At 39.7% G+C, this 12,162-nt stretch overlaps 1 protein-coding gene across 2 annotated transcripts; it reads left to right on the top strand.

The window, feature by feature from the left end:
* Positions 1–3: 3 nt before the first annotated feature.
* LOC124144539 (dehydrogenase/reductase SDR family member 7B-like) lies at positions 4–11,949 on the top strand. 2 transcript variants are annotated; one of them, XM_046513986.2, is made up of 7 exons: positions 4–131; positions 1,145–1,326; positions 2,202–2,305; positions 3,286–3,505; positions 6,636–6,728; positions 8,154–8,306; positions 10,572–11,949. In XM_046513986.2, exons 2-7 carry the CDS (start codon positions 1,173–1,175, stop codon positions 10,781–10,783), a joined length of 936 nt encoding a protein of 311 aa, XP_046369942.2. In that variant the 5' UTR covers positions 4–131; positions 1,145–1,172; the 3' UTR covers positions 10,784–11,949. The 2 variants fall into 2 exon arrangements, with proteins under 2 accessions (XP_046369942.2, XP_046369943.2); XM_046513987.2 differs by having other exon boundaries at positions 115–244.
* Positions 11,950–12,162: the final 213 nt, after the last annotated feature.

Raw genomic sequence — 12,162 nt, 5'->3', positions numbered from 1 at the left:
CATGCGGTGTTGTTGACTTACACTTCCGTTTCCTGTGTTTTGATTCATGGAAAGGGTGGACTGTCAAAACACTCCTTATCTTACCAGCAAGACACTCCTCGATATCAAATCAACCTGAATTTATTATACACGTATGAACATGTTCTCAACAAGTTGATACATTCATAGAAACATTATATAGTACTGTTGCTAATCTTTTGCTCCTAAAAAAGTTTTCTCGTACTTTTTGGACTAATTTTTCAAGGTAGAGTAATAATTTGGCCCACTACAATGAAGGAAATGTTTATGAAAGTTGTCTATGGAAGTTGCAGATTATTGTAATTTGTTGCTGACCTGAAACCAAAGAATGTCCTTAAACGCTCTACAGATACTGATATCAATAAAACCAAATCAAACAAAACTTAAAAGTCTAGAATGAGCATTAATCACTGTTTGAGTGACCCATGTTATTCAATAATAACAGTGTTTCTTTTTTTTGTCCAAACTCAGAAAGCAAAATGTTCATACATACAACATAGATATATCAATGTCCATGGGGTGTGTGTCACAGAATGCCACATGTCAATACATATTGTGATACTTGAGGGACATATCGTGATATTTGATTTGTGCCATCTACCAGTTAACCAACTCACACTTGTTCTTATTGTATTATGCAATCAAATTGGGCATTTTGTTTTGTTTTTGACAGGTGTTAAGTTGACACAAACCCAAGTAGTTATCAGCTTGTATTATTAGTACTTATTACAAACCTCTGTACATATTACTTTTTGAAAATCAATGCAGAATTAAATCATAAGTCAATAAATGAAAGGCGTAATGTATACATGGTATGTCATATCATCAGGTGTAAATTTGCATTGCATGAATATGCTGGTGAATCAGGACACATATACTGACTAATATTTCAAGATTTTCTTAAGACAGTAAAAGTTCATGTAAACGACATGGTGAATAATAGCATAGTCCATTTTTGTCCAGCATGTTGATGAACAATAAGAAATATGTAATAAATAGCAAGTAATACTCATTTTTATGCTAACAAATTGTCTGCAACTGATAGTTAATCCACCTTCATGAACAGAGAGACCTCAAAACATCACATTTTGTACCATGTTCATTGGCCTACTATGATATGTTTCAGAATGATGCAGTCATGATGCCCTACTGAGATGGGTAAAATCTCGTGGGAGGTCATTGGTAGTATAGTAGGTGCACCCATTGGTTTGTTGTGCCTGCTGTACATTGTATGGGGATATAGGAAGAAAACCTTGGTCAAGGACAAAGTAGTTCTTATAACAGGAGCGACATCTGGACTAGGAAAAGGTACGTTCAATACACCATAACATCACCATTTTCTTATTTAATCACTGACATGTTTAGACTGTTGTATGTTAATATCCTAACAAAAACTATGCTATAAGGAAGTACAGGAGGCGAGCCTGGTCTAAGGTGCTCCATGTCACTATACAGAGTTGCATCCTGCAGCTGCCAGTCTCCTGGGCACTGTTCCACAAGCGATGTTAGCGCTAAGACTGTCATGAGTGAATGATATAGTATTGTTCAAAATTCAGAGTTGTTCTGCAGCGGTAGAAACTAACAGTTTTAGCCCACTAGTCCTTATAATGATAACATGTAGCAAACCCCTTAAAAATGGCAAATTTCTACAAGTCCTTATGATACCTTAACTATTGGGCATTTTGGCAAGGACTACAGGACTAGTGCCAATTTCTGATGCTGGGTCTGGAATCTTTGAGGTTTGCTTCTACATGTATATCATCTGGAAACCCCAATATGTTTAGGCTTTTAGATTATAGTCATGACAAGGACTCCTGGGCTCACTTGCACAAAGTGATCTAAGTGCTACGACTATTGTAAGTCTGTGTTAAATCATGGGAGTTACGATCATCTTAGCGCTAAGATCGCTTTGTGCAAGTGGGCCCTGGCGATTTTTATGCTTGATTTCAAATTGTAAAGTACATGAGTTATGATCTTGGTGCTAAGATCCCTTTGTGGAATTGGGCCATGGAGAGTGATTCGAGTCCCAGAGATGAGTACAATCCTTGGTTTGTCTAAACCATTCCTGATCTGATGCTACACTACGACCGTCCGTTGATCAGTTATTACTATCAAAGTAGACTGAAACCAAACTCACTCACTCAGATATATTGTATATGTAGCTTTCCTCTTTGTTTTTACAGCATGTGCAAAAATCTTCCTGCAGGCTGGCTGCCATGTGATATTGGCAGGTAGGAGTGTTGACAAGCTAAAGGAGACTTCAGACATCCTCAGAACTGAGTTAGGAGTAAGTAAATATGGGAATACTGTATTAATGATTTCTGCTGGTATGATTTTGTGTTACTGGGTAGTTCAAACTTTTGTGTATATTGAGAGTGTTTTTAATGAGATAGTTTATGTCCATCTGTCGCGAATAGTAATACAGAACAGCGGAGAATCATAGCCTAAAAGTCAGATCATTAAGGTCATCCTAAAACAGTTCCTAGTCTCTCTCTCAACAATTCTTCATAGGTTTTGTAGGGGCACGGGTGGCCCAGTCGTCTAAGGCGCCGCGATTTGCTGTGCAGAGATTCGTCCCTTGGGCTCATCAGAAATCTATGATTGTGGGTTCGAATCCAGGTTCGCCCCGATTATGTTTCTAGGTTTGTCAGCACCATGTCTGTGCTCGTAGGTTTCACCGAAGTGGTTAACGTCTGAGACCTGCATCACTTCGGGCTTTCCTCCCACATTAAGCTGACATGCCGTGATATTACTGGAATACTGTTAAAAGTGGCGTTAAACCAAACTCACTCACTCACTCACTCACTCACTCACTCATTGGTTTTGTAAACTAATTTACACCATCACGACCTCTTTGCAGTGTTGTTGTGAAATGTGTCTAGTTTTAGCCAGCAAATTCAATTAGTCTGTTCATAACTCACACAAGTCAAGTGAGCCCTACTCTGTGCATGACCTCTTTGTGCAAATGCTACCACTGCCTGATACTTAAGCAGTGTGTAGAGCAGATGTCCGCAAGGCTATGCTCACAAGAAATATTGCCACTTTGGCAATATAATCTGACCACTCATTGGTTTGAGTACTTGCTTGTTTACCTATCGATGAAACCAGGCAATGTCTTGATTTGTTGGCTAAAGAATAGCAACCCCGAGGCAAAGCGATCGTATGTATTCACAGGTGATGGAGGAATATAGAACATACAAACCTGTGGAACATTGACAGTGCTTTCTTTCTCCCAATGGTGAATAACTACCTGTTGTGATGTTTCAGAAGCGACAGCTGCATGATCCGAAGCTTCTGGTGATGGATCTGGAGGATGTGTCCAGTCTGCCCAGCAAGGTGAAGGATGCGCTGAGGTTCCATGGTAGGGTAGACATCCTGGTCAACAACGCTGGGATCAGCTATCGGGGGCAGATTGAAGACACAGCTATGGAGGTGGACCGAAAGGTCATGATGGTCAACTACTTTGGCCAAATAGCCATAACTAAAGGTATTACAAGGAAGAAAATACATTAGTGAGCAAGGTATGAAATAGTCCTAAAATATTGCTGGCCAGGTGGGCTAGCCAGCCTTAAAAGTTATAGCCTGCTTCAAATTTTACGAGCCATGGGACCCGATCATTTTGGGAGAAATTTCTGTTTTTGTCCTACTTAATTTTTCGCTTAATAAATGGGCCAGGTTGCCTTCACACGAAAAAAGGAATGCAATTTGCCCTGTTGCGATATTTTGGATGTGTCACAGACTCACAGTTAAATTGTCAAAATAGAAGCGAAAACATTCATCATGCTGCAATATTTAACATGGGTAGTCAAAATTTGTGATTGGTTATACTGCGAATTACAACCAAGGCTTAAAAGAATACAGAATTAGTTCTCAGGGAATGTTTTTTGTAAATATAGTGCAATGCCCCCTATGTTTTTTGGTTGTTCAAACTAGTATGTAGGCAAATTAACAGTTGTGTGCAATCAACCTCGGTAGGGCCTCCCTATTCCTTGATGAGTATAATACTGGAATACAGTATTTGACTACTGTTGGACTACCAGTGTATGCATAATACATGTATACAGCGAGCTTCGATTTATTTCACAACACAAAGACATTATCGGGAGCACACAACACCGGAAAGAGCATGTCAACAACCTGGGAAGGGGCCTCCCTAGATAAATGTATTCCTTGATGAGTTATATACTGGAATACAATATTCTACAGTTGGACTACCAGTAAGTGCATAATACACGCATACAATGAGCTTTGATTCTATTTCACAATGAGAAAACGTTATCGTGAGCACAAAACAACGGAAGAAGCATGTAAAAAAATCTGTACTGAAGTATGCAAGTTACTCCTGTTATAACACTTTGTGGCTATAAAAGTGTTCATTTTGTATCTGGACTTACATTTGTAATCCATTATATTACTTTTATCAAAGATTTCATTCAATTTTTTTTTACTTTAATTTCAGCGGTTAGGTGGCTTTTTCACACACTGTTAGTGAGGCATTTCTTTCCTTGATTTAGGATTTGCTGACCCTAAATTTCAAAAATGTGTCATTTATAATTCCTGAGTAATATATCACATGAAAAGAAAAATAATTGTGTAGCAGGCATAGCCTGTCTTCGAGACCCATAATGTAAATGATATTAAAGAGAATGTGTGTAATAGTTCTTGCCATTGCCTACTGGTTGATTTAATAGTTTTAAAACGGGTTATGAACTGTATGTTTCCACCCTGCCAACTATACTATCCAGTAACCACTTTGAAAAATGTTATATTTCAGCCGTGACAATTTGCAATTTCCTTCGTTTTTTTAATATCTATAACACAGAGTGAAAACTGTTAACTTATTCGCCAACACAGCGTTAGAAATTGGCACTAGTCCTGTAGTCCTTACCAAACTGCCCAATAGTAAAGGTATCCTTAGGACAAGTAGAAATTGGCCCATTTTAAGGGTTTTGCTATATGTTATCATTATAAGGACTTGTGGACAATAACTGTTAGTTTTTAACCCTGCAACAGACTACAGTCACTTGTTCAGAGTTACTTCCTATGGTCATCCTGTTGTGAGGTCGACACATTTTGGCATAGACGATGACTGTTTGGTGTTTTTGCCTTGTTTTAACATATATTTGCCATCTATTAGAGAGCTTTGAAAGCTTCTTTTTGGTTGTGATGCATTCTGTTCCCCTCATAATGATCGTAACCATGCTTTCAATGTCGCATCTGTTATGTCTTATTTAAGAACATATCTGAGGGTGATTTGGTGCATTCTGTAGTTGTTCAGTGGTTAGACGATGACGTGGCTGCCACACTGTTTCCAGCTACTTGTTCCCAGTGTTGACTTAGTGCATCAAGGCTTGACACACAACACTGCCTGCCCAGATTGCTGTCCCCCAGCTGCTAGTCCTTGGGCAGTGTTGGGCAGTGTTGGAGGATCTTTGTTTGGGTGATGCTCTGACGATGTTCCAGTTTTTGCCGTGTGAGAGAAGGGTCATAAAAAGGTTTATTCAAAAGAACTACATCAATCTGCTAAGTCCTTTTTAACACAAGCCCTGAAAGTGATGGGATCAGCAGTGTCACCCCCAGCCAATCCACACCTGTTGGTGGCAGACTGAGAATGTTTTGGAGAAACTGGGATCTGCAAAGGGCGCTTTTGTAACATGGCTTTTCCAGGAGAGCAGCTCAAGCTGTTGTCTGTGTTTATAGGATCTTAAGCACTTGGTCCCCTCAAGGATAAGAACAGGGGGAAAAGATATTCAGCTCAAAGACATTGGCACAGTTTGTTGCTGATTTCTTCCTCTTTCTTAGGAAGTCAAAGAATGTATGTGGGTGTATGATTGCTACCTTCGTACAGGCACAGTGTCACAAGATCAAACCAAAGATTATTGCCGTGAAAGGGATCTTGTAAGAAGATCAATGACAGAAGTTCTGACCTCCTCAGTGTAGTTCTAAGACATCTAACTACAAAGCTGCGAATCTCTATTCATCAGATCATCAACTTCTGACTCAGAAAACTGTTTTCCTGATATCTTTGGCGACAGTGACTGGACCAGGAAGACCGAAGATTTAGGATCTTCCTGTGCTCTTCAATCCTGGAGCAGCATGATGAGGAGGACTTTTGCTTACTCCCTGAACACCTGAAGGTGATGTGGCCTCACCCATGGCAGTGCAAATTACTCTTCCTGTCAGTCACCTGTACCAGCAAGATGGAGGGGGATGATGAGGCTTATCATTATTTGAATATCTTGCATATGATATTCGTAACCTGATATGACAGGGATAAGGCCCACCTGACCTCCCCTCATTCTGGTTCCTTCCTTGGTAATGTGGAAGCAAGAGGTGGATGAAGGGAGGTAACTCCAAATTAGTGACTGTAGGTGCGTTCAAGCAATTAGTTTTCACTCTGGTGTTACAGATAATTAAGAACGAAGGAAATTACTTTCATCGTATCTGGTATATATCATATACGTTTTTTCGATTCCCGACATGGGTACAATGTATGAAGCCCATTTCTGGTGTCCCCTGCCGTCATATTCCTGGAATATTGCTAAAAGCGGCGTAAAACCATGCGCACTCATATACGTTTTATTCAAATATCTGTCAAACTGTTTCTGTCTCTGCAGCTCTCCTCCCTATCATGCTGAGTCAAGGTGGCGGTTATATAGTTGGCATCAGCAGTGTCCAGGGGAAATTCTCCATTCCATATAGATCAGCATGTGAGTTACGTTTTGTGTTCAGTATACATGAAAGTGTATTCTCCACTATGTACCAGTATTGACCTGTAAACCATGGCTTGGACTGGTAAATTCATGGGCAGGCTGTCCCTCTATCTGGTAGATTTATGCTAGACCTTTTGATTTCTAAGCATTTTCTGGCCACTACAGCATACCACTTTGTCACTAACACTAAATGTTGCAAATGGATCACAAAAAATACCCAAGGATGCATAATGAACGTTGCAGCAAATGCTGGGTTTTCTGTTGTAGAAATAATCAGTAGAAATTAGAAATTACATGATGGCGGGCCCATGGGACATAATTCGAGAACATGACAGCCAGCATAAAACAGAACACACTGTCCAAATATCTAAAGAAAAAAATGCTCAACTTGAAAAGGATTAAAAAGATTGAAATTAAACTGAACAACAAAATTTACTGTAGTTTCTTTTCCTGGTCAATACGAGCAAATAGTATTTTATACAATCTTTGATTTAATTAAATATACAGAAGGCTTGCTGTATGAGGCCCCAATTTTGGATGCAATCTCATTAAAATCAGATCTTAGTTCTCGCTACCGCTAAACAAAGATCTGAGGACATCCCATTACGGGTCACGTCAGAACGACCTTTCATCCAACCAATCAGAGCGTCGCTTACCAGATCATGAAAGTGACAGTCGGAATGTGTTTTCTAATTATGCAACCTCGAAATATTTAACAGAGGGTATTCCGAACGACAGTTACGAGTTTTATGATTATATCCCTACAATCTAGACCTACTATAAGCCATTCCAGAATGATCTTTTGATCAGTTTAAAAAAATTTAATTGAGAATACGTCAAAATATGTTTTGAAGCGTAGTCCCAGTTTGAAACTAGTGTCGTAAAGCTCGAGAAAGCTGCCTTCTGATTGGCTAATGTCGATTTCTTGTCAGTCATTTCATTGGTCGGTCAAAGTTCGTGAAAGGTCGTTCTGACGTGACCCGTAAAGGGATGTCCTCAGATCTTTGTTTAGCGGTAGCGAAAACGAAGATCTGATTTTAATGAGATTGATTCTGGGTGTAGATTGTTTTTGATTGATTTTTGAGCCAGAGCTAGAGTTCCTGAGCTAGAGAACTAATGTGTTATGTTTGAGATAAGATGGATAGAGATGGTGACGTCACTACTGAAACAAAGCTTTGGAGGCAAATGGGTCTACAGCTTCTTGTGATATTGGAGTTGACTGACATGGAAACTGGACTTAAATAGAGAGTTAACTCACTTGCCTCAGGGAGAAGATGAGTCCTCAGTGTTTTTGAATGGAGATATGGTACAGTTGGTGATCAAGGAGAAGTTCAAAGAGACATTAAACTTACTCACTCACTTTGAGATAGGTCACTGTATTAAGCAGTGTTAAGTAATGATGGTTTTACATATTTTTTCCAGACTCTGCATCAAAGCATGCATTTCAGGCATTTTTTGATTGCCTACGAGCTGAAGTTGCTGATAGAAATGTTAAAGTTAGCATCATCAGTCCAGGGTACATGCACACAAATCTCTCCCAGAATGCAGTCTGTTCTGATGGATCAAAACATGGAGGTAGGATCAGTGATATAGTTTAGCTGTGATATTGTGTGACACTGGAACATGCAGCTGTGATATAGTGTGATACTGGTACATGCTGCTGTGACATTGTGTGATCCTGGTACATGCAGTTGTGATATAGTGTGATTCTGGTACAAGCAGCAGTGATATCGAATGATATTGGTACATGCAACTGTGATACTGGTACATGCAGCTGTAAGATTGTGTGATACTGGTACATGCAGCTGTGATAATGTGTGATTTTGGTACATGCAGCTGTGATATTGTGTATTGGTACATGCTGCTGTGATATTGTGTGGTACTGGTACACATTCAGCTGTAATATTGTGTGATACTGGTACATGCAGCTGTGATATTGTGTGATTCTGGTACACGCAGTAGTGATATCAAGTGATACTGGTACATGCAGCTGTGATATTGTGTGATTCTGGTACATGCTGCTGTAATATTGTGTGATACTGGTACATGCAGCTGTGATTTTGTGTGATACTGGTATATGCAGCTGTGATATTGTGTGATACTGGTACATGCTGCTGTAATATAGTGTGATACTGGTACATGCAGCTGTGATATTGTGTGATACTGGTACATGCAGCTGTAATATTGTGTGATATTGGTACATGCAGCTGTAATATAGTGTGATACTGGTACATGCAGCTGTGATATTGTGTGATACTGGTACATGCAGCTGTAATATTGTGTGATATTGGTACATGCAGCTGTAATATAGTGTGATACTGGTACATGCAGCTGTGATATTGTGTGATTCTGGTACATGCTGCTGTGATATTGTGTGATTCTGGTACATGCAGCAGTGATATTGGTACATGCAGCTGTGATACTGGTACATACAGCTGTGATACTGGTACATGCAGCAGTGATATTGTGTGATACTGTTACATGCAGCTGTAATATTGTGTGATACTGGTACATGCAGCTGTGATATAGTGTGATTCTGGTACATGGAGTAGTGATATTGAGTGATATTGGTACATGCAGCTGTGATACTGTACATGCAGCTGTGATATTGTGTGATACTGGTACATGCAGCTGTGATACTGGTACATGCAGCTGTGATACTGGTACATACAGCTGTAATATTGTGTGATTCTGGTACATGCAGCTGTGATATTGTGTGATACTGGTACATGCAGCAGTGATACTGGTACATGCAGCAGTGATATTGTGTGATCCTGGTACATGCAGCTGTGATATTGTGTGATATTTGTACATGCAGCTGTGATACTGGTACATGCAGCTGTAATATTGTGTGATACTGGTACATGCAGCTGTGATACTGGTACATGGAGCTGTGGTGTTGTGTGATTCTGGTGCGTGCAGCTGTGATATTGTGTGATACTGGTACATGCAGCTGTGATATTGTGTGATACTGGTATGTGCAGCTGTGAATTTGTGTGATACTGGTACATGCAGCTGTGATTGTGTGATACTGGTATGTGCAGATGTGATATTGTGTGATACTGGTACATGCAGCTGTGATATTGTGTGATACTGGTACATACAGCTGTTATATTGTGTGATACTGGTACATGCAGCCGTAATATAGTGTGATACTGGTACATGGAGCTGTGGTGTTGTGTGATTCTGGTGCGTGCAGCTGTGATATTGTGTGATACTGGTATGTGCAGATGTGATATTGTGTGATACTGGTACATGCAGCTGTGATATTGTGTGATTCTGGTACATGCTGCTGTGATATTGTGTGATACTGGTACATGCTGCTGTGATATTGTGTGATACTGGTACATGCAGCAGTGATATTGTGTGATACTGCTACATGCAGCTGTGATACTGGTACATGGAGCTGTGGTGTTGTGTGATTCTGGTGCGTGCAGCTGTGATATTGTGTGATACTGGTACATGCAGCTGTGATATTGTGTGATTCTGGTACGTGCAGCTGTGATATTGTGTGATACTGATACATGCAGCTGTGATATTGTGTGATTCTGGTACAATATCACAACGTCATATACGGTAGCTGGAATATTGCTGCATGTGGCATTAAACAACAAACAACCAGCCTGCGGCATGATGAACAAATGCATTAACCACAGAGCTACCCAACCACCAAGGAACACCAAACTTATTAAGGTTGATCATGGGGATAATGCCATGATATGGCTGGACCAGAGTCACATCAGAAACTGACTGCTGTGATATAAGTGAAATACTGTGTCACTCTTTATGTTATTTCAGTAGCAAACAGACTGACAATTTTCAACTTCTCTTTTTTTACAGTAACAGATCCCACCACAGCATCAGGAATGAGCCCCGAGTATGTGGCACAGCGTGTACTCCAAGCCATCGAGTTCAACCAGGCTGATGTCATTCTAGCAACGCTCATGCCCAAACTAGCCTACTACACAAGAGTTTTGTTTCCAAAAACATATTTCTCTCTGATGAGATCTCGTGCCAGGAAACAGAAAATAGACTATTTGAAGAATAAGTGATTTGAAGTGTCTGTGTGAGGTAGCACTGTGTGATTGATTTGTCAGAATAATTTGTTGTTTGAGAGTGTTCAGTAGGCCAGATGTCGGTGTTTCAGTTGCCAAAGTGTCCTTGCTATAGTCTTTTTCTCTTATGGAGACAATTTAGTTCTTGTATTGTGTTTTGGACCAGCATAGGTGGTGGGATGTGTGGCCCTTATTGCAAATGGGTTTCAATTCTCTGTGCTGTTTAGAATACCTTAGACGCTTTTCACTAATCAGGGAATTCAAATCACGATTGAGCTCAATTATTGGGGGGGGGAATCAAATGTGTTCCTCACGCATCACTTTTGTTTCAATAAAAATAATTTAAAAATGTCTTACCCCCTCTCCACTTTTGAGGAAAATGTGCCAGAAGGTCACTGAATGTTTTATTGATAGATGAACAACTTCCACTGGGGAATCTGGGCTAGAGCAGGTTCCCAGCTACCTATGCTTCTTGCATGACTAGATGGATTAGCAGTCAGGCTTGGTGACATGGCTGTATGTCATCCTTCCTTGATGGCGTGGAACATTGCTCATAATATCAATCACTGGTTCTGACAAGGTGCTAACATTTCTCTGTTGCACAGCTTGAACTTTCTGATTGTTATGGATGGTGCTGATGAAGTACAAAGTGTCAAATGTTTTGAATGCAGATATGATCTTCAGTATTATGATAGACTGTATCGATGCCATCATTTCATAAAGCAGATTATGTATTATGAATGAGACATTTCATTTGGAATTAGATTATTCTTTTTAACATTACTGTCATTTCATAAAACAAGTGAGTGAATATTGCTCATAACGCCACATAAGCAATATTGCAGCTAACTTTGGTGAGAAATGTCTTTAGTTTAACCATAGGACCCGTGAAGATCCTGCTTGTCGTAAGAGGCAACTAACAGGATCAGGTGGTCAAGTTTGCTGACTTGGTTGATGATGCATGTCATCTTATCAGAATTGCGTGGATTGATGCTCATGATATCAACCACTGGGTTGTCTGGTCTGGACTCGATTATTTACAGACCACTGTCATGTAACTGAAATATAGCTGAGTGTGGCATTAAGCAACAAACAAACAAAAACACAACAATATTTAACCGTATGTTAACAAACACAATAAAAGTGATGCAGTTCAATAAACATACACTTTGTTGGTCCTAATTTTTAGTTCATGATGGCGTGATAATTCTTTGTTATATTTCTTATATAATGTGCCAAGGAAACACCATTCAAATGATTTCTGTATGTTTAAATATGTGCCTATTGAACAATGTGTGATGTAGAGTTCAGATTATGTTCAGGGATGATTTAGTAGTTTTTTATTTTGTCATGGAGCTTTGCTGTGGCCGTAGGTA

The sequence above is a fragment of the Haliotis rufescens genome, unplaced genomic scaffold, assembly GCF_023055435.1.
Source record: "Haliotis rufescens isolate VD_foot unplaced genomic scaffold, xgHalRufe1.0.p SCAF_11, whole genome shotgun sequence".
NCBI lineage: Eukaryota > Metazoa > Mollusca > Gastropoda > Lepetellida > Haliotidae > Haliotis > Haliotis rufescens.
Note: the sequence above shows the minus strand (reverse complement) of the source record. Positions and strands in the feature narration are given on the sequence as shown.